Consider the following 26,684-nt stretch of genomic DNA (forward strand, 5'->3'; position numbering starts at 1 on the left):
AAAAAAATATATCAAGAATTTGTAAACCAACAAACAGGTGGTGCTGTTAAGTAACGAAAGCGAATAATCGAAGCCTAGCGGCTCACTTCTCTCCACAAGACGAATGATTAGATATAATCTTCCAACTGACAGTAAATTACTTCCGCTTCCTCCTGTTCATTCGATACATAAGTGGGAGGAAAAGAAGAAAAAAAAACAAGAAAAACATTTTAATCGGATGTGCAAGACTACAGGTCATTCAGCCAGTAGAAATAGTTGGATCCACTTTCTTTTCGTAGCTGGGACTGTTAGAAATTATTATTATTATTATTTTGAATACTCTTTGCTCTCATATGCTTGAATATTCTTTCACTAGACGTTGAGATTCCGTTCCTCGTCTTCAGAATTTCTTGATCGTTTTCTGAACGTACTGTCTCAATTTTGCTGATAAAATAGCACTTGGAACTGCAATAGTCTGTCTTTTTCTTTTTAATATTAGTATTGCCTTGGGCAGGGACGTACGCAGGGGGTGGGTCCTGGGGATCGGAGCCCCACCCCCCGAAATCCTGACTTTTTTTTGCAAATGTAGTCTACTTTTAGGGACAATTTTAGAAATTTTCATATAATTTAGACTTAAATTGTATTTGGATTCTCCTCCTCGAAATAAATTCCTGCGTACGTCCCTGGCCTTGAGATAATAGAGTTGCTTTCTTAAAAGGAGATGGTATATCAAGTTTTGGGCTGAATTCGTAGTAAAATTTCTTGAAAGTTTCGCTTACTGTATGTAATTAGTTAAGATTGTTGGGTGGAGCTGACGAGACACTGTTAGAAGCTGATGGAGTGGCGAAGATCTTTTGATCTAATGCTAAGATACTCGCTGTCAGTCGATAAAATTGTTTCACATGTCAATGTAATGGTTGTACTAGAAATTGCGCTGCTGCAAGGAATACAAGTATGAGCAGAATCTGCAAGTGTAGCATGCTGGATATCTGTGAACGCTGCATGTTAATTAATTAGAATTTAGATAGCGTCTGATGAAGCCAAATGGATAGATGGCGAAACGTTATTTAGTTTTACAATAAAGTTGTTATTTTGCTCAGCGATTATTATTTTGCAGTTTAAATCGGATTTAAGTCTACTAAAGTAAAGTTTATACAATGGAAAATAAAGAAAGTATGAACAAACATATTACAAACCGGAAATTACTTACAGAAAGGGGAGCTGACTAGAGGATATGTTATAAAGAGGAGTTCGTGATATGAAATAGGTCGACAAAATCTCCGTCTATGTAATATAGATTGTTACTTTTCTTTTTCTTCCAGGTGAATAATTCTAAGTAGCAAACTCTTGTCCATTTTCTTTCCTTATAAAAAAAATCAGTGAAAAACTTTGTTCTTTGATCTTGGTCAAATAAATAAATAAATAAATAAATAAATAAGGATCTTCAGTGAAAAGTAGTGGCTGCTACACGAACAAATTAATGACAGAAACTCTACATAAATAGTTGGGACAGCCAAATTCGGAATGTTTACTTTCCGGATCGGAAAAAATCCGGAATGTTTCCTAGATCCAGGAAGTGAAATTTCCGATTCCGCTGGTTTCCGGAAAATTTTGGCCATTCCTTAATAAACACGTTATCAACAAAGACTTATTAAAATCCAATTCTTGTCAGCAATCATCTCATTCGCTGTAAAAATTAACCCTAGGAATCCCAAGAAAGGAGTACATCGAACCACCAAAGTAGTTTTTGTTAGAAATTTACAACAAAATGTTATAAGTCAGTTATTGTTTCTTAATGTTATTCGTTAGTTACCGTACGGTTACTTAAACCATTTGCCATAATGACAATAATAATAATAATAATAATAATAAATTATACATAAATCAGAATATCGGATAGTGGGTGTGAAAAGACCCCGTTGGGAGTACAACTTCAATTGAAGATCACCACGAATGTAATTTAGCTATCGGCAGTAGCGTACGCAGGAATTTATTTCTGGAGGGGTCCAAACTCAATATGAGCTATTTTATATTATAATTCCTAAAACTGCTCCTAAAATTAGCCTAAATTTACACAAAAGTCGAAATTCCGGGGGGAAGTTACGGACCTCCAGGACCCACCCCCAGCGTACGTCTCTGGCTATCAGACTATTATTTGGCCAGAATATGAAAGGTAATTTAGTCTCCTATGCCTTCGAATTAAATAAAGTACCTATCTCCCCACACTACCCAACCAGGTAACAATTTTGTACTACTATCTCTTTTTATACACTTTCTTTTCATTTCGACATCAATAAAGATTACGTCGGATTAAGTCCGAAGTATTTTATTCTTGTCCAACAACAGTACATGCATACTTACGGGCTAACAAAATTTAATATAACTTTTTTACGTTTAATTAATTGAATAAACAATTACTAAGTGGGTTAGTCGAGCGTCTTATTAAACGCTTACAGGAACATGGGTTTAGAAGTAAATGCAAAGAAAACTAAATAGGCATATATGGAAGTTCGTCGGAATCTTAATACTGCAAATTATGGATGCATTAAACTATCAAATAATACTTTCGACAAAGTGAACACTTTGAAATATCTAGAACCAATATTAACAGACGAAAAAAACATATTCACGAAGAAATTAAATGTCGACTAAAAGCAGGGAATTCGTTGTTATTATTCAGTTCAAAATCTCTTGTCGTTGTGAATTCTGTCGAGGAATTTGAAGCTTAAAATATATAAAACGCATGTTGTACTGCATGTTGCGAAACATGGTCGCTTACTCTGAGGGAAGAGCTTCAACTGAAAGTATTGAGAACAAGATCCTACGACGAATATTCGGACTCAAGAACAACGGAAATATCGGAAACTTCATAACAAAGAACTACCAAACATTGTTAGGGTCATAAAGTCTAGGAGGCTTGCGTGGGCAGGTTACGTAGAGAGAATCGAAGAAAGTAGAAACATTGTCAGTCTTAACTGGAAGACCAATCAGAAAACGACCATTACGAAGATCTAGGAGCAGATATAAAAAAGACAATATTAAGATGGATCTCGCAGAAGTAAAAATACAACGTAGAAACTGAATCTAGTTGGTTAAGGATAGAAGCTCTCGACTGACTTCTATCCTTAGCCAACTGGACCCAATTTCTACTTTGTATTCCTATCTCTGCGAGATCCATCTTAATATTGTCCTCCCATCTGCGCCTAGGTCTTCCTAATGGTCGTTTTCCGATGGGTCTTCCAGTAAAGATTTTGAAAGCGTTTGTACTTTTTTTTATTTTTTTATTCTAGCTACATGACCTGCCCACCTAAGCCTCCTAGACTTGACGACCCTAACAATGTTGGGAAAACCGTATAAATTATGTAGTTCCTCGTTATGAAGTTTCCGCCATTCCCCATTCCCGTTCCTCTTGGGTCCGAATATTCTTCTCAGGATCTTGTTCTCAAATACTTTCAGTCTATGTTTATCCCTCAGAGTAAGCGACCATGTTTCACAACCATACAGAACAACAGGCATGATTATCGTTTTATATATTTTAAGATTCAAATTCTTCGACAGAATTCGCGACGACAAGAGATTTTGAACCGAATAGTAAGTAACACGAATTCCCTGCTTTTAGTCGACATTTAATCTCTTCGTGAATAAGATTTTCGTCTGCTAATATTGATCCTAGATATTTGAAACTGTCCACTTTATCAAAAGTATTATTTAATATTTTAATGCATCCATAATTTGTCGTATTACGGTCCCGACGCATTTCATGTATTTAGTTTCTCTGCATTAACTTCTAAACCCATGTCCCTGCAAGCATTTAATAAGATCTCTGCATTTTTTCTATTGTTCTCCTATCATCCCCTATTAAATTTACATCATCAGCATATGCCATAACCTGGTGAATACCGTTCAACTCTAGGCTCTGGTTGCTATCTTTGATTTTCCTTATAGCGTATTCCACCACAAAGTTAAATAGTCGGGCCCCCCTTTTCGGAATGACCAGTTACTTAAAATAAGTTGCAGAATTGCAGCAATAAATGAAATCACGACTAAAGCAATTCAAACTATTATTACATCAGCTGTAATAAATATTAATAAACCTCATTTATCCCAGCTGTACTGCGAAATAAATTAATGAAAAAATATTATTCTGTCTTCTTGCAGATTTACGAAATAAATACCAAATATATTTAATAATAATAATAATAATAATAATAATAATAATAATAATAATAATAATAATATCAGAAGTAGATTATTTGCCTTCAAACTACGAACTAAACTTTCCTGTACTAAAATTCGATTTCCGGTCGCCGTATGATATCAATTCAAATTTTAAATATATGACCTGACAAATAAAAAGAATACATTGTTTGAAGCAGATAAAAATTACAACCTTTATTTAATAAAACTCTATAGGCCTAGGTATTAGCAGTTTCGTGTTAGAGGTTTGCACGGGGTGGAATTTTTAGCCTGGGTCCGGCTCGACCTGTGAACTAATAATGTGAGGGCCAACCCCGAGTCCGAAATATGTTTAAGCATTTAGGCCCGACCTCGTGTGATAATCAAATGAGCCCGAATTACTTTCAGAAACTTAATAATTAACGCAAAATTGTGTTTTTATTTACAGCATTTAGGTGTTTAATTTTTGCAGTTCGGGTTTTAAAAGTTTAGAAAGAACGGTGTTATATCGTTGTACTGTGTATTAACAAAGTTAGATCCGAGAAATATGGTTTTATATTTAAAAATTTACGGCCTGAGCCCGGCCTGGGCTCGAAGTGATATATGCTTTGTGGGCTCGAGCCCGTGCAGACCTCAATTCCGTGTAGCCGGCTGACATTCACATACATGTCTTACGAATCCAGGAGAACTGGGCGTGTGTTTTTCTTTTAAACTCTATTTAAAGGAGACTTAAAAAAAAAAAAGGATTCCTTCGGTCGAGTCTCCGCGCCTGTGATTCCGGGTTGGAATCCCGACGGCCACACACCATTTTCAATCTGTAGTGTTACTTCAGGTTTTGATTTGTGTGGGAAATATAGCCTATTGGTCTCCACCCACATGGCTGAGTCTCAGTGGCGGATCTAGTCTGGGTCCGGGGTGGCTTTGGTCCCCCAGTTCTTTGAGTGAGAAAAATAATTGTAGCTATTATTTCCATATTTTTGAAAGTTTATAGTAAACTCATAATATATCTATCATAGTTTGGGTTCTGGCTTCGTCCCCCCCCCCCCAGTTATTACCTTCTGCATCCGCCACTATTGAGTATCATATTCTTCATTAGTATATTCTTGTACTGTTCATCAAAATATGCATATCTCCAGCTCAGGGAGAGAGGCAAAAGGCACAGGCCCGCTACACCACTAGATGACGCCTCAGTTTTCAATTTGACCCCAAAATTCGAAATAAGTGGAAAGCCAGTCAATTTAAAAGTAGGGTACTCCTTAGAGCTAAGGAAGTTATAAACAACTGTATCATTAGCCACAATTTTCAAAAATAAATATCATATAATTGCCATTCATGTGATTAAATCATGACGTTGAGTTAAGTTGATTTTGAGTTTATCGTCCCGTTCAGCAGCCAGGCTATATGAGACGTGGACCTACTGATTAACGTGGAATCCGAACCACATGAGCTCCCGCCGGGAATCGAACCCGGGTCTCCCGCGCCAAAGGCGCGTGCGCTAACCGCTTAGCCACGGAGGAGCTCCATTTTTAAACGTTATTGAAGATCAGAAAGAAGGTTATTATACAGGTCTATATAGCTTCAACCGTCAGTGTAATTAATATTTATTTTCGAAAAATATTCCTTTAAATCTCGTGCGAAAATTGCATGTATGAACATGACTGAACAATATGTATATTTTATATTACTAAATGGAGTGTAGCATCTTTCCCGTACCCAGGCTAAATGACAAGTGTACCTACAATTTAAGGCCGAATCCGAACTACCGCAAATCAAGCTCTTCCCCCCTCCCCAAAAAATCTTTCAGTTTAAGATCTCATGATTATACTTGTTAGGCTACGGAACACGATGAGAAAGTGGGAGAACCCCGAGAAAATCCACGAGCACGATGTTGTCCATTACAACCTTACTTGCTGGAGATCGAACTAGGGACCCCAAATACACGCGCCCCCTCTCTTCCAAATAAGTTTGTATCTATGGGAGAGGGACAAAATTAGAGGGGGATACATACACTGCAACACTATTTTGGTAAGCAACTTAACTTGTCTTATGTTCGTAAAAACAGGAAAAAGCTCTGGGCCTGGAAGAAGCACTGACTACAATGTATTCCTATCGGCAGGGATGTTGGCAAGGGGTAGATCCAGGGATGGAAATCAAGGAGAAACGAAGAAAATGGGGCTTTACAAGAACTTAAAAGATAACAACGTCGCCCCCCCTCCAAATGACATTTCGGGTAACATTTACAATACACGCTCCAGTTAGCTTTTTTCAGGCCAGCCACCTTGAATGAGGTTTTCCTGAGTTATCCTCATTCACACCAGGCAGATACCGGGGTGGTACCTAACTTATAGGTCCCAGGATGCTTAATTCCTTCCCTTTCCCCGGATAGTGTGCTCGCCGAGGGACGTTGAGTTGATTTTAGTTTAGCGTCCCTTTCAGCAGCGAGGTTATATGAGACGTGGACCTACTGATTAACGTGGAATCCGAACCACATAAGCTCCCGCCGGGAATTGAACCCGGGTCTCCCACGCCATCGCCGAGGGACGTCATCCCTCAAACGTGACGAGCTAAATGGCCATGCCGAGAGCCCAGAAATCTAAATCCTAAATCCCTGCGCATCGATAAGTAGGGCCGCTTTAAAAGGGTAGAGTAGAGTAAGATAGGGGTAGCTTAAGGTTAAAGAGGTTTTAATCCTTTAGAGTATGGGGCCACGGTGGCTCTGTGGCGTTCACCTCTGGTGCTTGGGGTCCCGGGTTCGATCCCAGCCCCCGCCAAGTGAACTTTGTGGTGGACAAACACCGTGTGCGTGGGTTTCCTCGGGGTTCTCCCGTTTCCTCCCACTTTCTTCATTCCACCATTTCATTCATTACTGATCATCACCGTCTCCATTAGCCTCGCCAGCATAAGCGTGGGACGTAAAACTCAAAGATTTCATTTCATTTTTTTCCTTTAGAGTATGTAATTTCTTGTTTCTGAGTGAGTATATCAGCTGAAGCGGGCATCGTAAAGTTAATCCGAGATTTCTAGGTACGGGCCTGGCTACATAGGACCCTGCGCGTAAGAGCCTTGTTCGCTAGCCGCTAGACTACTAGAGACAGATGACATTCAAGTTTTTTTTCTTTTCTTTTCGATTCCAAACACGCTAAGTTTCTTGCAGAACATTCAAACAAATTCAACACAACAAATAGATAATTTTGTAAATCTACGTTATTATTTTAACACCAAAATTCTGTTTAACTTCAAAAGTTCTAATTTTTTTAGCGTAGAAATTCAAATTCAGCGTTGTTTTCCGATCAAGAATTCTATTATTTGCCCTGGAGGCACATTTTTTAAACACTGCAAATGAATGAAAAAGAAAATGCTTGACAGGTAAGTTCCTCTAACAGATTTTTGTTTCGTTAACTTGGAGAGGCACACGGGGATTGGTGCTTCTTTTTCGGCGCGGACTAATCTCGATCATCCATAGCTAACAAATAGCCTTGAGAAAAACCTGTCGCACTGTTCGTTGTACCTGCTAGCTTTATCGTATCGCCTTCGCATCCAAGTCACTTTTTTCTTTTCTTTCTTTCTTTTTTAAAGCTGTGTTGCGTAGAGGCAAAACCACCAGCTGCTACAATAGTCTGTATACCACTTATACCCAACATAATATATACTTATATAAACACAACAAACAGAATAAGTTAAGGACGTATTTTATTCTACCCAGTATTCTATCCTACATCCCTTCTTTCTTTCTTTAAGTAATATTAATGAAAAAGAACGAATTATGACACGAAATTCTTCTTCCTCTTTCAGAACAGTGACAAGTTTCTTACCCTATTTTTACGTTGGAGCAAATGAAAACAAGAAATCCTTATCAATTGTCAACGAGCCTATCATCGTTATTGTTTACTTTCTGATAGCCTGATGAGATCAACAATCTCAACGACTAATTGTACTTTGCGACTGCCACAAGAAAGACATAATTATTAATTTTTTTTTTATTATTTTCAGTGGCGGCTCTTCAGGGCTCATATCGTAAAGAAATTACACTTTTATTGTTTCAAACTAGGCAAGAAAACTTAACCTAATGTTTTTAATCTGTTACGTAAGTATTAGAACATTAGATAAGATTACTTTTCTTAATTTGAGGCGATAAAAATAGTTTTTATCAATGTGACTTCCCTAGAAACCCGCCACTGCCTACTATTTAAAAACTAAACTAGTGTATTCTAAAAGCAAAGAATAATTATAGAAGATATTTCACACTTACTTTAGATAGTACACCTGTCCCTCTGGCGTCCGGGCCTGTTCCCAACCAGGAGGCAGAGGTCCTAAATCATCCGTGATATCGTAACTTTGTTGTTTTAAGTGCTGGTGCTGCTGCTGTTGTTGAGCCGATGCGTACGTCTGTTGCAGAGATGCAGGTGAGCTGTGCGCCCTTGGGTGATGCACCTGCAACCCTTGATGCGCCGCAGTTGCATGACTTGTTGTGACTGTAAATGCAGAGTCTTTGCTGTTTTCACGACTGTGAGATATTGACGACACTGATGGCGATTTGGAACCTGTTGATGGTGGATTAAAAAACGAGTTCGGGAGATTTCGCATTCGCAACGGAATTGACAATGGTCGCTTTGAATCCGGTTTGAGAACACTGTCAAAAAGTGCTTGCAATTCCGAATCGGAATCTCCACGAATATGCACCACTAAGTTGCCTTTATGTTCCACCACATCTTGTTGTTGTTGTTGTTGTTGTTGCTGTTGTTGATTTAGAGCCATTTTCGAAAATATTTATATTCCCTGCCGTTTCTTGTACGAAAAGCAATCTTTTTTTAAAAAATAAAAATTCAGAGAGAGGAAGAGAGAGAGACTGCAACTTAAAAAAAAAATACCACTAACAAACTGTATAAAATATATATATAATTAACCGCTAATCAACAAACTGACCGTAACAGCACACCATTCCCGTCACCAAAATCCACCCACACTCTGTCAACACTTCACAAAGTATCAGCATCAATCCCCCCGAACGTAAAGTTCCACACAATACCCCCCGCACAACAGCGCTCCGCTTTGCGTTATGAATCTTGCACTCTTGCAGAGGAATTTCACCTTTAGAACTTGGGCCACTGTTTCACAATGTTCTTCCGCACTTACAATGTAGTCCCAGTCTCTTTAACAACAACACAGAACTTGTTGTTTGAACATTTTACCGCATGGATCCGGGTAGCAGCACCGTTTGGTAGCAGACAGTGTATATGAAGTGGGTGTACTTGCCCTGCCATCTATCGGTAGAAAATTGTATTTTTATAAGATTGTTCTGCAGAAAATAAAACAACCATGAGACATTAAAAGACTCCTGATTCATGTAAGAATTTTCTGTTTAATATATGAATTGCTCTTATTCCCTTTCTCTCTTAGATTCTACCAGGACGAATCCAGAACAATGGCGTAGCCAGAAGGGGCTGATCCGGCTCAAAGTCCCTTTGATGTTGAATCTGCCTGCATGAAGCCTGCCTGCCTGTGTTTCTTTCAGAAGCAATGTTCCGGGAGAACACCTTTAGTTTACAGAGGGGGGCAATGTTGATACTATTCTACTTATTATTATATTATAGACTTTTTATTTTGGTTTCCTGCAGATGGGGACACTCTCAGAGGTCCAGGGGGTCAGTGCCCGCCAAAACCACGTCTGGAAAAAACAGTGGTGCCCACCCACCCTTTATGTACATGACGCACCCCCGCAATTGTCTATCCGTACGTGTTCTTCCATGAAAAAAATCTTTTCAATTAATTTTTATACCCTCTCAAACATATTTATATAGATTTTTAACCCCCCCCAAATATTTCAATGACGTAGTTTGCGTCATAGTCCCCCTTTGTGGGCACCCCTGGGAAGAAGCACTCATGAAGTATGCCACCTATTTTTTTTTTCAGTGTACAAGGAGAGTCTGACCGATATATATATATATCTGTGTGTGTGTGTAATGTTGTAACATCAGGATCATACAAACAGACTCAGCATCAATCAATATATATCTATATATCTATATCTATCTATCTATCTATCTATCTATCTATCTATCTATCTATCTATCTATCTATCTATATATATATATATATATATATATATATATATATATATATATATATATATATGTATATATATCAGTCAGCAGGGCCGGCCTTAGTTGGTGCGGGGCCCGATTGGGAACATTTTGCGGGGCCCCAGGTTTACAACTAACTTACCTCAAGGTCTGTAGAACCAATATAGTATATATAGCATAAGACGGGGTTACTTTGCACAAGATTTAAGCAATTTTAAAGAAAGTCGCATGTAACTTACAAACTTAATGATTAAGAACACTGTATTTTAAACATATAAAGCTAGATGTATATATATATATATATATATATATATATATATATATATATATATATATATATATATATATATATATATATATATATATATATATATATATATATATATATAAGGAAAACATTAGTGCAAGTTCATTAGTAAACATTTAGTATGACCATAATCATTGAAATATGAACTTTTGTCAAAGTCCCAAAAATTATGTTAAACATACGAACATAATGTTTCTGTGCAATCTTTTCCCTTCAGTATTTATACATTTCACTTTCTACACAAAACTGCATGCAATCTACAAATATTAATATTAGAATGATAGTACCGGTATTAGTACTTAGTTTGAATTATCTGTATTTGTAAAGAAAATTATGTATTTTTTGGTAAAGGCACAGGAACAACATTCTGATAGTTTAGCATATGTCCCACAAAAATGCCAATTCACGTAAGGAACAGAAAAAAAATCCAAGTGAACTGATTTCCCTTGGTTATTCCTTATGTCCGAGAATATCATCCCAACCGTAATCAGTGGAAGATTTACGGGGTTTGGGACTTTCAGGCTGAAACCCACCCAAATAGCATTATTTTTTTAAAATCTAATGTTAGTCATTCCTATGCGTATAAGCTGCAAGCCTTCCCTAAAGTCTAGTGATTTCTAAAAAAAAAAAAAAAAAAAAAAAAAAAAGCTTTTGTGAGTGATGCCCCTGTCAAACTACTTTTCTGGATCCGCCATTATAATTTATTTTCCAACAAGAAAATCATTCCAGCGTCTACCTAAATAGGAAATTTACTAAATTTAGAATGCAGGAGGTTCCAGTAGTAAGAATTTCCTACCTAAGTGGCAGGCCCGTATCCAGGGGGGTCTATGGAGGGCCGGGCCCCCCCTAAATTTTTGCGGCCCCCCTCTAAAATTTTCACGGTAGGCTTGCAAACCAACTATAATATAGTGATGAACTATAATATGGTTGGATCGGGCCCCCCCTAACTTCAGCCGGGTCCCCCCTACATTTTTGGGCTGGCTACCGGCCTGCTAAGTGGTATTTTGGATTGGTGCAAAGTAACCCCTGATGTGCAAAGTGACCCAGTCTTACGGTATATATATCATATTGAGCTCTCCCTGCTGGTCTAGTGCTTAGCGCGTACGCCTATGTGGTGTACACAGTCTCGTGCCCGATTCCCGGTGGGAGAGCACAAAAAATTTAATTTCATAATCACTCCATTTCATTAATCATCCATCTCCTAAGAACAAATCCTGGGACATCAAATTAAAAAAAAAAAAAAAAAAAAAAACTTTTCATTTCATTTCAAAAGTTTTTGCAATCAGAATGGATGGTAATCAAAATTTGCGCTTAAATATAATGAGTGAAAGTTAACGGTACATTTCAATATAAATTTATATATATGTAAACCTACAACTAGCAATATTAGTATGTCATATCTGAAAAGGACAGGGATCTTCACAAAGGTGTTTGTTGAGATAAATTCTAAGTTTTAATGAAAGAAATACATGTATATGATACTAAACATTGCAAATATGTAATTTACAAACTTAGTGTGTATCGTTATTACGTATTCAACTACAGAGTGTTCCGGGTAAGGTCGACAAACTTCGCATATGTGTGAAGAACATCAATACCAGAAAAAAATCTGCAACTTTGATCGAAAATGCTTAAGTAGAAGCAAGAATAATAAAAGAGTAAAAGGGATTACCAATCCCAGTATTTACTTTTAATTTGCTCTCTTTCCGTAATTAAGCGTTTCCAACCAAAGTCGCAGGAAAACTTTTTTTTTTCTTGTATTGAAATCCTAAACACACATGATAAGTCTGCCAGTTTATCCCCGGAACACCATATAGGCCTACAGGTATGTTTACTTATAAGCTTGAATAAGAAAAATGATTAACGGCAAAGACAGTTATGAAACATTTTACCGTTTCTATGTTGTGGAGTCCTCTTTTAGTAATCTCTCATCATGGACGGGTCCGTTCCCCTTTATAACGTTTTTCCATCTGCAAAATGTTCTGGTGAAAACGCTCACCCTGTTCATTGCTTATAGCAGCTAATCTTTCAGACAAATAACTCAAATGGAAGTGCAGACATTAAATGAATCTTCAAATACATATTTCACTGTTGACCTCACAATTTTTCAAGAAGGTTCTGTACCAGTATTTCATAGTTTTTTAAATCTTACAAGTAAACCTATCGATGTCGAAATCTAGTTTCTTGACCAAATTTGACAGAGAAGTGTGGAATATCAAGAAACGAGCGTAAGCAAAATTTAAAGTGCTTCTGTCCATAAACTTGATTGATCAGAATAAGCCATAACAATGTTTCAAGTTTGAAAATTTCATTTTATTTACAAAACGGGTAAAGAGATGAAAAACAAAAACGCATTAACCGACTCCGACAGGAAGTAGACATTTATTTGTGGGTATGTTTATCATGGCCGCAATCTTGAAGTCGGCCACGTTGCATCACGCTTGACTTTTTTTCTAAATAGGAAGAGGGTCGTGTAATATATCAGATTGGGCTAGAATTTTACAAGAAATGCAATAGCGAAGTCTATGTTTCCATAAGTTTATATTTGCAAGACATAATGAAATGAACATTGAAATGAATTCGTTGGTTCAAAGATTTCTTAACAGCTGTATCATTTTGAAAATAACTCAAGTCAGGGAAACTTTATGTACGGTAGTCAGTACATCGTAGGTAGCTACTTATGAAAGGTGTAATCAGTTTGAAATCGTTATCAGCTGCAGACAAAATGAAATGCTGATGAAACTATCGCGAACCTTAAGAGTCTTCATCCCGGCGAAATTAAAAAACCGCTAATTTTACGGTAATTATATGATATCTTGAAATAGATAAAAGATAATTGAAATATGGAACAAGAGCGCCCTAGACAATATTATTTTGCGTGAGGTACCGTTATCACAAGTCACCTAGTAGCTTTCCGTTTTCAGCTGTTTAGAAACGCGAAAATAAATCCAGATTTTCAAAATGACTCGAAATCGAAAGCAGATAAGTGAGTCGTGATAACGGTTCCTTATGTAAAATGATATTATCTAGGGCGCTCTTGTTTCATATTTCGATTATCTTTTATCTATTCTAAGATATCACATAATTACTGTAAAATTAGCGGTATTTTAATTTCGACGGGATGAAGACTCTTAAGCAACTGATGGAAGATGGATGACACATTTTCCATTGGATTATTCGAATTAGAAGACAACTTTCAAAAGCAGCCACCTATTCAGTATGCACTAGTATACATTTGGTTTTCCTGACTCGATTAAAAAAAATACATAAATGGGATTTTTCACAGGAGAGGACAAAGTTTGTCCTCTGGTTTTGTGTTTTTAATATAGCTATAATAAGAGAAAGGGTATGCAAAGAAGTTGCACTAAGGCTCATTTATTTGATACCATCTTGGTATTCACGGTAGCATCACACGACATTATCAGTAAGAAAGCCAGGAAACTTTTACTTAGTGGGGTGTTCAAAGTAAATGTGTGCACCCAGAATAATGACATACATTTTTACACAAATTCAAAGTAAACAATATTTTTACGGCGAGGGGTGTGTGTAAGGAATTTTGGGAGAGTGTTAGTGCTGATGGGAGTGTGCAGAATACTCCCTGGACATAATCAGCTTTATGCAGAGTCGTTTTGACGTATGACTAGCGTCATACTAAAGGGCTGACTACTGCAGGAAACATATGTTAGTCGAGCTCTTTAGTATGACACTAGTCACGTGTCAAAATGACTGCATAAGGCCCAATATATATTTTTATAACAGAACTTGTAAACGAAAAAGAAACTACTGCAGTATTAAATTCAGAAAATATTTGCTTCTACCTGGAAACCTAATACAAACTATTCATTTACTGGTTTGAGAGAGGCTGCACGCTCCCTTGTGGAGTCCATGGATGAACCTGTATTGCAATATGTTGTTATGTGTACCTGACAAACGAGAGTAGCAGAGACATAGCCACTTGGCCGAGGGCCCCGCGAGCAGAATGGCATGTATTAATTACATATACTGTATTAGCAAAATTTAATCATAGTGATTACAACACACTAGTTTGCTCTTGGGCCTAATATGCTGTTAAAACCCACTGGAGAGTAGAGTAGACGGCAATAGCGCGGGGCCCCCCTCAGGCGCGGGGCCCGATTCACAGCAATCGGCCCAATAGGCTTAAAACCGGCCCTGTCGGTCAGACTCTCCTTGTACACTGAGAAAAAATGTAAGTGACCTACTTAAAACGGTAGGTTACATGCGTAATTTCTGTAATTTTCGGACTTAACATACACCAGACGTATAACTGAAAAAGCATGTTTCATAATACTTTCCGTATAAGTGTTCCACTTATACGTAGGGGCCGCGGTGGCTCAGTGGTAGAGCGTTCATCTCTGGTGTATGGAGTCCCGGATTCGATTCCGGCTCCTGCCAAATGAACTTTGTAGTGGACAAACATGGTGTGCATGGGTTTTCTAGGGATTCTTCCGTTTTCTCCATTTCATTCATTTCTCATCGTCTCCTTTACATTTCTCACCACATCATCACCGTCTCTTTTGGCCTAGCCGGCATAAGCGTGGGACGTAAAACACAAAGATTTAATTTCATTCTATTTCATTTTTTCCATTTATACGTACTTTCCGTATGAAACAATATAGGTGGTCAAGTTCTCACATAAAAACGGACGTATATAACATATAGCTGACGAAGGTAACTAAGTATATGCATGTGATATGCGGAAAACTGTTAGATGTCAGACCTCCTGCAACGGCATGATGTAAGATCTGAGGGCAGTGCGTATGTAGCATATGGATAACGTATGCTCCGTACTGATTTCTAAAGTAAGCAAGAGGATTCCGTACATTTGTACAATATACCGCTGTCCGGAGAACGGATTTTTCTCAGTGTATGTAGTATTTTATTTCTTGGTAATTTCTGGACCGAGTTCGGTCAGGTACAGGGTCGGTTCGCCTTGTAAGTTGTTCGTTGTTTCTCAGTAACTACTGGCCGGATCGGAATTAAATTTGGTGGAAAAGTATCCTATTACCTAAGGCAGTGGTTTCCAACGTAATTCCTATCACGATTCCCCATTTTATCACATCCTCTTGCCAAAGACTCCTTATAATTTATGGTTTGTAATAAGCTTATGTGGAATTTTTAATATACCTATTGCGGAGATCTCACGATATCCATCTATTTCTATAATAGTAGAATCCATTCCTTGTGTATAGTGGATACAGTAACTTCCCTGAAAGCGAACGGATTAAAACCAAATTCAGTCAGTTCATTCATATTACAAATATTAAATCCGATCTTCATATTGCTTCAAAATGGAGACCGTTTCAAAATTTTAAAACTTCATAATTCCCTTAATTTTCGGTCATATGATAAAAAAGAACTTGAACACTTGTTAAAAAAAATCTTGAGTATTCTAAATGACTTGATAACATGCATAATGAAGATTGAACCAGACATTGCCGCACTAGTGAAATCACACCACACTCAGCTAGTTAATTAGCTTTCAATTTTAATTGTATTTCAATATGCATGTTTTTTTTTGCATTTGTATTTTTCTGGTATTTCAATACACAGTTCTCATTAGTTTCATATGGTACCTCTTTCATTTAAATTGATTAGAATATTATTCTTAATGTAATCAGTGGAATATTTACAAGGTTTGGGACTTTCAGGCTGAAGCCCATCCAAATTGCATGATTTCTTTTTCTTCTTTTTTTAAAAAAATCTAATGTTAGTAATCCTATGCGTATAAGCTTCAAATCTCCCCGCCTCCTCCGCGAAAAAAAGAGTCTAGTGATTTCTAAAACCAATATATATTCGTAATTTATTTTCAAACAAGAAATTCATTCCGGCATCTACTTAAATAGGGAATTTACCTAAAAATAGAAGAAGGAGGAACTAGCAGTAGTAATTTCCTATCTAAGGGGAGTTACTTTGGACTGGTACAAAGAAACCCCGATTAGAGGCTGAAACCGCCTTCTCCCAGTTTTATCTTTTTCATACGTTTCACACTTCAATTTCAAGTATTGTTTCAAATTTCCATTATACACAGTAGTATTCTACGAAACTGACTTAATTTTGACAATAATTCTTGTAGGTGACATCTTTCAAATGTTGTCGGCCTTAACAATGACTCCTTTCCAATCTCTACAACAACAAATCCTCCCGGTAATTAGAACTGAAGTAAACCGCCAATGTTATAGCCAAAATACAGTTAGATGTTCTATCTTACGGTGGCAGCTGAAACTTTCTCTTTAGAGTTCATGGTTTTATCGACAAAGGACTGTGTAACTCTTTTCATATTTTGTGCAATGTAACAGGACTAGTTCAGGAGAGTAATGCTCCCGGAAGTAGGAACGGAAAACACAGTCCTGATTGGTTGGCGTTATCTATGTCTTGCCACGTTGCATTCAAACAGCAAAATTCAGATGATTGTTGTTGTCGGTCCTCGTGGCCGAGTGGCAATTAAAAAAAAAAAAAAAAAAAAAAAAAAAGTGGGCTAGCGCTATATGCTAGTAACGTAAATCTCTTTTGGCGTGAGTTCAAACCCGGCCCAAGGAAAGATTTTTTAACATTTTCTTTTACATTTTTATAACACTTTTTAAATTAAAATAATACGAAAATAATACTCAAAAATGTGATTTATTTACTTTTGTGCAGATAAGTAGTAGTAGGAACGGGTTAGAAGCCCCACAGGGCTCATTTTGTTGCCCTTGTACTCCATGATATAAGGCTCGTTTTGTTCTCCTTGTACTAAATGATATAGATTTTATGACCAATTTAAAACGACTGACTAGGATAGCGCATAAAACAGCTGGCTAGAGTAGCGCGCGGAAAAACGTACTTCCGGGAGTATTAAGGCGGATTTTCATGTGTCCTTTACCTCCGTGAGTTGCGAGCGATTGTGCTAAACAGCCAATGAAATCACGCATCGGAGATGGCGCGCTACACTCGCGTCAGAGTAGAAATGTGTTCAATTCTGACGGAAGTAGCGCGCGTACACTATTGTATTCACTGACTAACATGGCGGAAATCGCAAACTTTCTATTTTACGCATGCGCATTAGCTAGGGAGTAGTAATTTGGCGCAATACACGCACGGATGTATGAAAACGAAAATAATTTACGGTGAATACGCTACATGTGATGCTTCCGTTCTAACGCGGGCATGAAAATCCGCCTTTACTCTCCCGAGCGGGTCGTAAAGTAACCCCGTCCGAGCTCGGCGATGGACAAGCTCGAATGTTGTTCTGCATTTCGACAAGAGACGTTAGGTGACAATTTCGTGAGTTTTTCTCTTATCGCTGCAAGTACATTAAATTAAAAAAAAAAAAAAACTTCGCACTCAATGGGGGGCCTCGAGCTTGGTAAGCTCCCTAAATATGCCACTGGTCACAAACATAGTCACTTTCAATTTTATAATACAGATTTATTGTTGTAGTATAATGTTAAATCGCTCAATCCTCGATGTGTAATATAACTAAGGAGGCTAAAAGTTATATCGATAAACGATTACTCAACGTATAAGCATCCGCCCATGAAATCAAACTTGCGCTCACATACACTAAGTTTCTGTCAATGTCATGAAATGGTTATTTTGATATTAATTTTATGAGCACATATTAACAATTTCCAACAGATGCTTCAACTTTGGAGCCAAGCAGGGGCGTAAATAAGGGCCCCGCAGACCCCGCATTGCAGGGGGGCCTCAAGCCATCAGTAGCCCGAAATCGTGAAGTGGGAAGTAGGGAAGGGGCCCCACTCCACGCTGTGTGCGGGAGGGCCTTCAAGCCTTTAGTTCCGCCACTGGAGCCAAGGCCATACCCATGTAGTCGACACCTATGATGTACCGATGTTCAATACAACATTTCTCTTTAGTTTTGGAAGAAGAACACAGAAGAATAAGCTTTGAAATGAAATGAAGTACAGTAAAAACTCGTCAATTCGCATGCACGGTACTCCGAACGGCCTTCAGTCGTCGTCTGTACATACGTACTGTATTTTTAGATCAAAAAGCAGGTCAGAAAACGATTAAAGACTTTTTCAAATATTTTTTTAAAACATAAATCTACTGTATTGTAGTATTTAAAGAACAGTAACATACGAAGTTTCATTTTTAGTAGGTCTTTATTGTGCAATTTTTCAATTTATTGATACGTATGTATATACTGTCAGTAAATTTATGTACGTATTTTAATCTTGTTTCGGGCGTTTTTTTTAGCATTCCTTAGTAATCCGAACTTTTTGATAATCCGAACAGCTCGAGTAAACAAACATTCGGATTAACGAGGTTAAACTGTATCTAGTTTATCGTCCCATGATTATGCATCAAGGCTAAGGTTGAAGATGATGAGATCACTGAAGTGGTGGAGTGAATAAAGTAGGAGGAAACGGAAAGAAACCGAGAAAACCCAAGCACACATTGTTTGTCCACCAAAAAAAGCCCACATTTCGCAAGATGACACTTGTGTGGCTTGAAAATGAGCAATATCTACAGAAAACGCGAACAACCAATTCAGAAAACGACACACTGAAGCTATATGTATCACACATGGATCGACTCACATGGATTACATAAACTACTGGAAACACACTGACTTCATCGGCATTTTTACTGAAGCCAAGAAATTCAAGTAAAAGATGTAATGATTTTTTCCCATTCTTTTTTACACTCTATAAAGAAAAAAATCGGGTTAAGTTCCAAAGTTGGGCGTCCGTTTCCAGCAAAATTTTAAAAATTTACAGGGAAGATATGGATAATTTGATCGTTTGTGTGCTTGATAATATATAAGGATCTGGAATAATATCTTTATTTGTTATATATAAACGGTTAGAAACATGGGACTATTTGGTGAGCGGAGAGAACTACTTGGTGCCAGTGATGTTAAAAATTTAGCCTCTTTTTCTTTTTTTGGCTAAATCTAGCCTATTTGGAGAAGTATTTACCCATAGAAATTCACGAAATGCTTATAACCTCAAATATAACTTGTTTTATGAAGCTCTTTTGCCATTTTTGCTTTTTTTATTAGCCGTTAAATTAATTGTAAAAATACTTTTTGTTTCAAATATATAAGTAAAATTTGAAAAAAATAGCTTATTTTCATTATATATCATCGTATTAATTGATTTCTCTAGACAGAGGGTATTTTATTTACTTATTTATTTATTTCATAAGGACAACACAACAGGCTTAATGCCCAGTTATAGTGTCGTATACAGAATTATTTAACATACGTTATCTAATTATACTTAAGTTATTGCATGATAATTCTTTTGAACTTGTTCTCTGACATACTAAACACATCTATTACATGAAATCTAATCATTTCATTATATGAAGCACACATTCTCCACAGAGGAGACTTATATAATATGTTAGTTCTTGCTTTTCTACAATAGAATGTCCCAGCGTTTGCTGTTCTAGTCTTACCTGTTGGGACACGTAATAATACTTCTGAAACTAATTCTGGACAATCAATTTTACCATTTAATAACTTATGTAAGAACAACAAATCAAAAACACATCTCCTTTTTTCTAATGTTTGAAAATTAAAATTCCTTACCAAGTCTTCATAGGAGACATACTTTAGATTGAAACCGGTTTTCTTGTATGCAAGCATTTTTAAGAATTTAAATTGTATATTTTCTATTGCATCAGTGTATTTAGTGACATTTGGTGTCCAAACAGTACAACAGTATTCTAATTTTGACCTCACGTATGAAAAATATAACCTTATAAATGTTGATTGTTTACAGAAATCCTGTCCTATCCTATAAATTAAACCTAGGTTTCTATATGCACTACTCGTTATCGCGTCAATGTGTTGGGTAAAGGTTAATTTGCTATCAAATATAACTCCTAGATCTTTGATAGTATTTGGGGTAGACAAGGAAGTGCCACTTATTGTATACGTAAAGTTAATTTGATTTTCTTTCCTCGTGAAAGATACAGATTTACATTTGGAAACATTCAGGACTAATTTATTCTTATCACACCACATTTGAATACTCTCTAAATCTTCTTGAAGTTTCATGCAGTCATCAATTGAACTTACTTTGGAGTATAATTTGAGATCGTCGGCAAAAAGAACTTGAGAAGTTTTAATACATAGAGGAATATCATTAATAACAAGAAGAAACAACAGAGGACCTAGATTAGTTCCTTGAGGGACTCCTGATAGAGTATTAAATTTTTCAGTAACAAATCCTTTGTATGAAACATATTGTTTTCGGTTATGCAAGTATGATACAAGATACTCCATTGCTTGTTTCGAAAAAGTTCAGAGATGCTACTTTCAGTAGCAAGACATCATGATCAACGACGTCAAATGCCTTGCTAAAATCAAAAAACATCTACTTGACCGCCTCTATCTAATTCTGTTATTATAAAATTTGTTAAAGTTGATAAGTTTGTCGAAGTAGACCTATTACGTAAGAAGCCGTGTTGATAAGTTGAAAGAACAGGATTTACATGATTTAAAATTCGCGCATATAATATACTTTCAAGAATTTTTGCAAAAGGCGACAGAATAGCAATTGGCCTGAAATTTTCTATTTCTCTCTTGTTTCCAGATTTTGGTAATGGACAGACTAAACTTTCTTTCCATTTATCTGGGAAAGTGTTTGTTCTGATAGAAATATTAAATATAGTGCGAAGTGGATATTTAAATATATCACTGCAACCTTTCACAACATAAGGGGGAATGTTATCAGGACCACAACATGCTTTTGGTTTCAACGCTCGTATAGCATTTTCTATTTCTTCGAGTTTTATTTCATCTAATTGAAAGTTGTCTAATATATTACCTTCGGTTTGATTAGCGAGAAAAGAGTCAACGTTGTATGTGGCGGGTACATTGTTGTACACTGAATGGAAATAATGTGCAAATGCCTGTGCTATTTCACTGACATGTTGGATATCATGACCATTGTATGTAAGGGAGTTTGATGACAAATGCTGTGTTTTGCGTTTAATAAAGCTCCAGATCTGGCTTGGGTCTTTCTCGATAGAGTATTCTGAGTTTAAAGTACAAGTTTTGTAGGCTAATTTTATGTCAGATTTTATTTCTTTACGCAGTCTCTCAAATTGATCGCGATGATAAAGTATATTTGTTGATCCATTTTTCCGCTAGTTATGGTGGTATGTATTGGATTTTATTTTCTTAATTATATTATAAGTAAACCAACATGGATAACTTCTGCTGATACGTCTTTTAAGTGGAACACACATCGAAAATATGTTGTTAATCATTTGATAAACGTTTGTTAATGCTATATTTACATCATCCGATTGCGAAAGGCAATCCCAGTTTACTTTAGAGAGTTCTATGTACATCGTTTGGAAATCTGCTTTTCTAAAATTAAAACCGGGTTCCTTAATTTCTTTCTTAGATTTCTGCAGGTGTTGAAATGGGAAAGAGATAAGTAAAGCTGGGTGATGCCTGTCTTCATTATAGTAACAAGAGAACACTCTTTTATTACGGAAACGTCATTAAGATTTGAGAGTACTAAGTCTAAGGTTCGGCCATTACTATTTTGCATGTCATTATGGGAAATTAAGTCATACAGGGACATGAAGTTATTTAAGTCTTTACATTTATTTGTTGAAAGTAGGAGGTCAAAATTAGAACAGGTTATTTGACTTATATTAAAGTCCCCTATGCAAAGAACGGTGCTTCCTATTGGAACATTACTCTCAATAAATTCATATATCGTTACAGTTGAATCCGGAGGAATGTATACTGCACAAATAAACACCTTTAGTGAGTGACTGGAGAGTTTGACAATTACACATTCAAAATTTAGATCACAAGAGTTTATATAGGAGACATTGTAATTTTGATGTACTGCTATTATTACACCCCCTCCCTTACAATTTTTTGATAGTTCAAGGTTCCTGTCTTGACGAAAAACTTGGTATCTTTTATTGAAAAATTCTCCATCAGTATGACATTCTGTTAAAAAAAACTTTCGGTGATTGTGATTACATCATAATTATTTGATAAGACATTTGTATAGAATTCTAGAGCTTTGGACCGTAAGCCAAAAGTATTTTGATAAAACACTGAAAACCATTTACAAGTATGGTTTTGAAGCGTATTTTCGGATACACAGCTATTATCTACAGAGCATGACAATGAATGAGCCTCGGGGCTTGGCAATACAATAAAACTTGAAGGTGAAATTCTGCTTTTAATACACTTGGTATTTACTAATTTTGGTGTACTTACTAATTGATGCAGTTCCTGAGCACAAAATTCTCATCGGTTGCAGGTCGATTTCCGCTTCACTGACTCAGGGCTGGGTAGTTGGTTTCTTAACAATGGGGATGGAACAGAGGGAGGGTTAACATTCTTCAGAGCACTAAAACTTTCACTTTGAACTGCCTTAGGCTGATTTGGTGACAGGGGTTCAGAGGCTGTAAGCTGGAATGTGGAGTCTCTTGTTCTGCTTGGATGCTGTCTGTTTCTATTTTCAAATGCACTTAAAGTGATTTTTTCCCATTAATATACAGATAACGAAACTACAGATAAACATAACTACCGCGTTGCCTTGTCTCTTTCATGAAAACTTGTAAATTTTTGCGTTCATTTCTCACTTTGTTAGAATAATCCTGTTCAATGTAAATGTTACTACCACGAAGTTTGCGTCTGCTTTTAAGAACATCTTCTTTGGTTTTGTCTCTTTAAAACTTGCACACGATAGGTCGATTTTTATTCGCAGTTATCTTTCCTACTCTGTGAGCTCGCATTATTTCGTCGTCTCTTAACTGAATTTTTAATCTGTCTTGAATTACTTTGCACACTTTTTCTTCAATTTCTGCCCATGTCTCTCTTTCGCCCTCTTCAACGCCATACAACACAATGTTTTCCCTTCTACTCCTATTTTCGAGGTCGTAAAGCCGTTCTTCCAGGAATTCAGTGTGTTTTGTAGTTCACTGACTTCGTTTGTTATGCTCTCGAGTTTCTTGTCAATCAAATCAAGTCTACCCATAATTTTTGTCACGGTTTCTGTCAACCCACGCACTTCACTGACAATAGCTTCATTTGAACTTTTCACTCCGTTTAATATTGCCTTGATTTCAGCAATATCCGATTTGTTTGAACTAGTGGGGCCCGGATTGGTTTCAACACATCCTATAACAAGCATTACGAGAATCACTATTCCATATACATAATATGGTTTCTGGGTTTCGTTTCGTGCACCAACAATTTCTACAGAAAATTCATTTCTTGATTTACTAGAATTGAATAGACCGATAGCGGCCCTCCAAACACTGAGCGAGACACCCATCTTTCGCTTTACGCTCTGCTGCACTTCGGAGCTAGACACACACACGTCTTTTCACCACGACGGTAGGACATTACGCAACATTTTTCATTCTTCTCTCTCCCCACCCATAGATTTACAACTATTTAACAATATTTGGTCTAGGAATTAATTCGTGCGGTTTCTAATAAAAAATTGAAGCTTTATTTCAAAAAACAAAATAAATGAATACGTTAACAAAAATATTGTCCATCGCTATCCACTACTTTCTCCCATCTTTCAGACAATTTACGGATTCGAAAGAATTCCTAATTTTTTGAAGCAATCCAATCAGAGATCCATTTTTCGACATTTTCTGAAGTGAACTGCTGTCCAATCAAATCGTTATTCATGCAATCGAACAAGTAGTAGTCAGACGGAACAATGTCTGGTGAATACAGCAGGTGGGGTAACACTTTCCACCCGACATTTTCCAAATAGGTTTTGACTGGTTTTGCGACATGTGGTCGAGCGTTATCATGTTGAAAAATAAGTTTATTATGTTTGTTATTCCATTCTGGTCATTTTCGGGCCAGAGCTTGCTTCAGACGCATTAATCGTTGTCGATAACGTTGTCCATTAATAGTTTCACCAGGTTTCAGAAGTTCATAGTACACCGCACCTTTCATATCCCACCATATACACAGCATAACCTTTGCACAGTGAATATCTCGTTTCGGTTGCGATGGACCTGGTTCACCTGGCTTCACCCAGGCCTTTTTTCGTTTAGGATTATCGTAATGAATCCACTTCTGATCACCAGCAACAATTCAATGCAAAAATCCCTTTCTTTTCTGTCTTTGAAGCAGCAATTCGCAAACTGTTTTTGTTTTTTCAACGTCTCTTTCTTTCAATTCATGTGGAACCCAATGTGACGTTTTTTGAATCATTCCCATGGCTTTGAGGAGTTTGGAAACTGTTGTTTGCTCAACTTTTTCTAATGCTTCTACAAGTTTGTCCTGCGTTTGACACGAATCCTGATCGAGCAACGCTCTCAATTTTTCATCTTCAAATTTTTTTGGCTGTCCAGGTCGCTCTTAGTCTTCCAAGCCGAAATCATCACTTTTAAGTCGTGCAAACCACTTCTGACACGTTCATTCAGCTAGCGTATGGTCACCATACACTTCCACCAAAATACCAAAATACACTTCCAATTGTCAGGCACAAAATGCGCCATTTTCAGTTAAATAAAAAATGTTGTTTCCGCTTCAACCAACTGACATATACTAAACAAGATGCGCAATGACAGTAGTTTTCAACGCATGTTTGGATCAACGAAACTATGGGACAATAAGCTAGTTACGCCATCTCTTGTAAACCACACGAACTACTTCCCAGACCAAATATTTATCGGCTCAGAATTTCAATGTCGCTCCCGTAATGGTCCCATTATTTGCTACTTTTTAATTATTTTAATTTTCACATTTCATTACAAGAATGAAAGTTTTCTAATACAAATTTAGTAAGCTCTTCGTTTCTTCAAGCTACAAAGATTATTTTTGTTTATTAAGGAAACAAATAGGATATCTAATTAGCTTCAAAACTCTCAATGCAGTGTAGAAGTACGGGGAAATAAGAAGTGTTTATAAGAACTATGACCGGCCGGAAGAAATACTACTGAAAATTCGGACAATGGCAGGCCACATAAACACAACCAATCCACAATCCAATGATTGTGCATCCAGTTCCAACGCCTCGGCTAGCTGCGATGTCATCGATGATGACATATTTCAATTAAACTGATAATATGGCTGTTGATTTTCAGAAATCAGATGAGTTGTTGATGCATTTTATTGTAATTTACAGTCATGTATGTTGCTCGTTAGTGTTCAGCGAATAATGTTCAACATTTCAAATTTTACTATAACTCACTTATAATCCTACACACGAAAAGGGGGTTTAAAATCTATAATGTGGGTTATAGGTTAGCAGTGCAAAGTCTAACGAGCATTTATATTATCAACATGGCGGCAAATATACCGAAACGATGCACAGGATGTGAACTGAATGTGTTAAATTTCGTGAAGCAATACATTGATAACGAGCAAAATCTAAAACTATTTGAAGAGCATGAATTAAAGAACTTAAGAACAAATTGTGGGAAGCGTGGAAAGGAGGTGACAGCGAAGATACATGGAGAAAGCTATTTGTTTCAGTACAAACCGAAGTACTAAGGTAAGTGTAAAATAAAAAGGTATATTAATTAGAGTTTAATGACGACTGAAAACGACGGGCCCTGCGGGGCTCTAACCCGCCTTCACTCGCTAACGCTCGCTCGGTACTACTGTGTGAATTAAATATAAACTTTGTTCGGACGTCCAAGGGCACCTCTGTTGACCTCTGTTGTATATGCAAACCAAACCTAACCTCACCTAATCTAACTTAACCTAACCTCTCCCCTACCTCACGATGAAACGAAAGGAACTCTGGAGTCAGTTAAAAACATAGGAATTGAAAAATTATGAATTTTAATAGCTTTTATGACGATTTTGCTCGAAAAGTATCGGACGGCCAAATTCGGAATAAATGCCAAAAAATCAAGTACTACCGGTATCTGTGCAAGACTCTTGGTCTTGGTTTTGCAGGTATGGTCTTGGTTCTTACATCGGGATTCCTGGTCTTGGTCTTGATCTTGCATGCAAGACCGTTGCAAAAACTGCAACCTCAAGACTCTTGCGCTCATTACTAGTCATGGCAAAAAATAAGTGAAAAATAAATAAAAAATAAAATAAAAATACTAAAAAAAAACTGGTGTAACTATATTGGGTCTTACGCGGAGTCGTTCTGAAGTGTGATTAGAGCCATTCTAAAGAGTTCGACTAACATATTTCCTGCCTT

At 36.9% G+C, this 26,684-nt stretch overlaps 1 protein-coding gene across 3 annotated transcripts in view; it reads right to left on the minus strand.

Annotated features, from left to right (window-relative positions):
* Window positions 1-9,315, minus strand: part of LOC145684377 (transcriptional coactivator YAP1-like) — a 375,649-nt gene extending 366,334 nt beyond the window's left edge. Inside the window, exon 1 of one of the 3 annotated variants that reach the window (XM_081756622.1) lies at window positions 8,405-9,315. In XM_081756622.1, coding sequence (XP_081612748.1) covers window positions 8,405-8,910 — 506 coding nt within the window. In that variant the 5' untranslated portion in view covers window positions 8,911-9,315. The remainder of the gene's footprint in view (window positions 1-8,404) is intronic. The other 2 variants (XM_081756623.1, XM_081756624.1) reach the window with 2 other exon arrangements.
* Window positions 9,316-26,684: the final 17,369 nt, after the last annotated feature.

This window comes from Thermobia domestica, chromosome 4 (assembly GCF_964235325.1).
Source record: "Thermobia domestica chromosome 4, izTheDome1.hap1.1, whole genome shotgun sequence".
Taxonomy (NCBI): Eukaryota; Metazoa; Arthropoda; class Insecta; order Zygentoma; family Lepismatidae; genus Thermobia; species Thermobia domestica.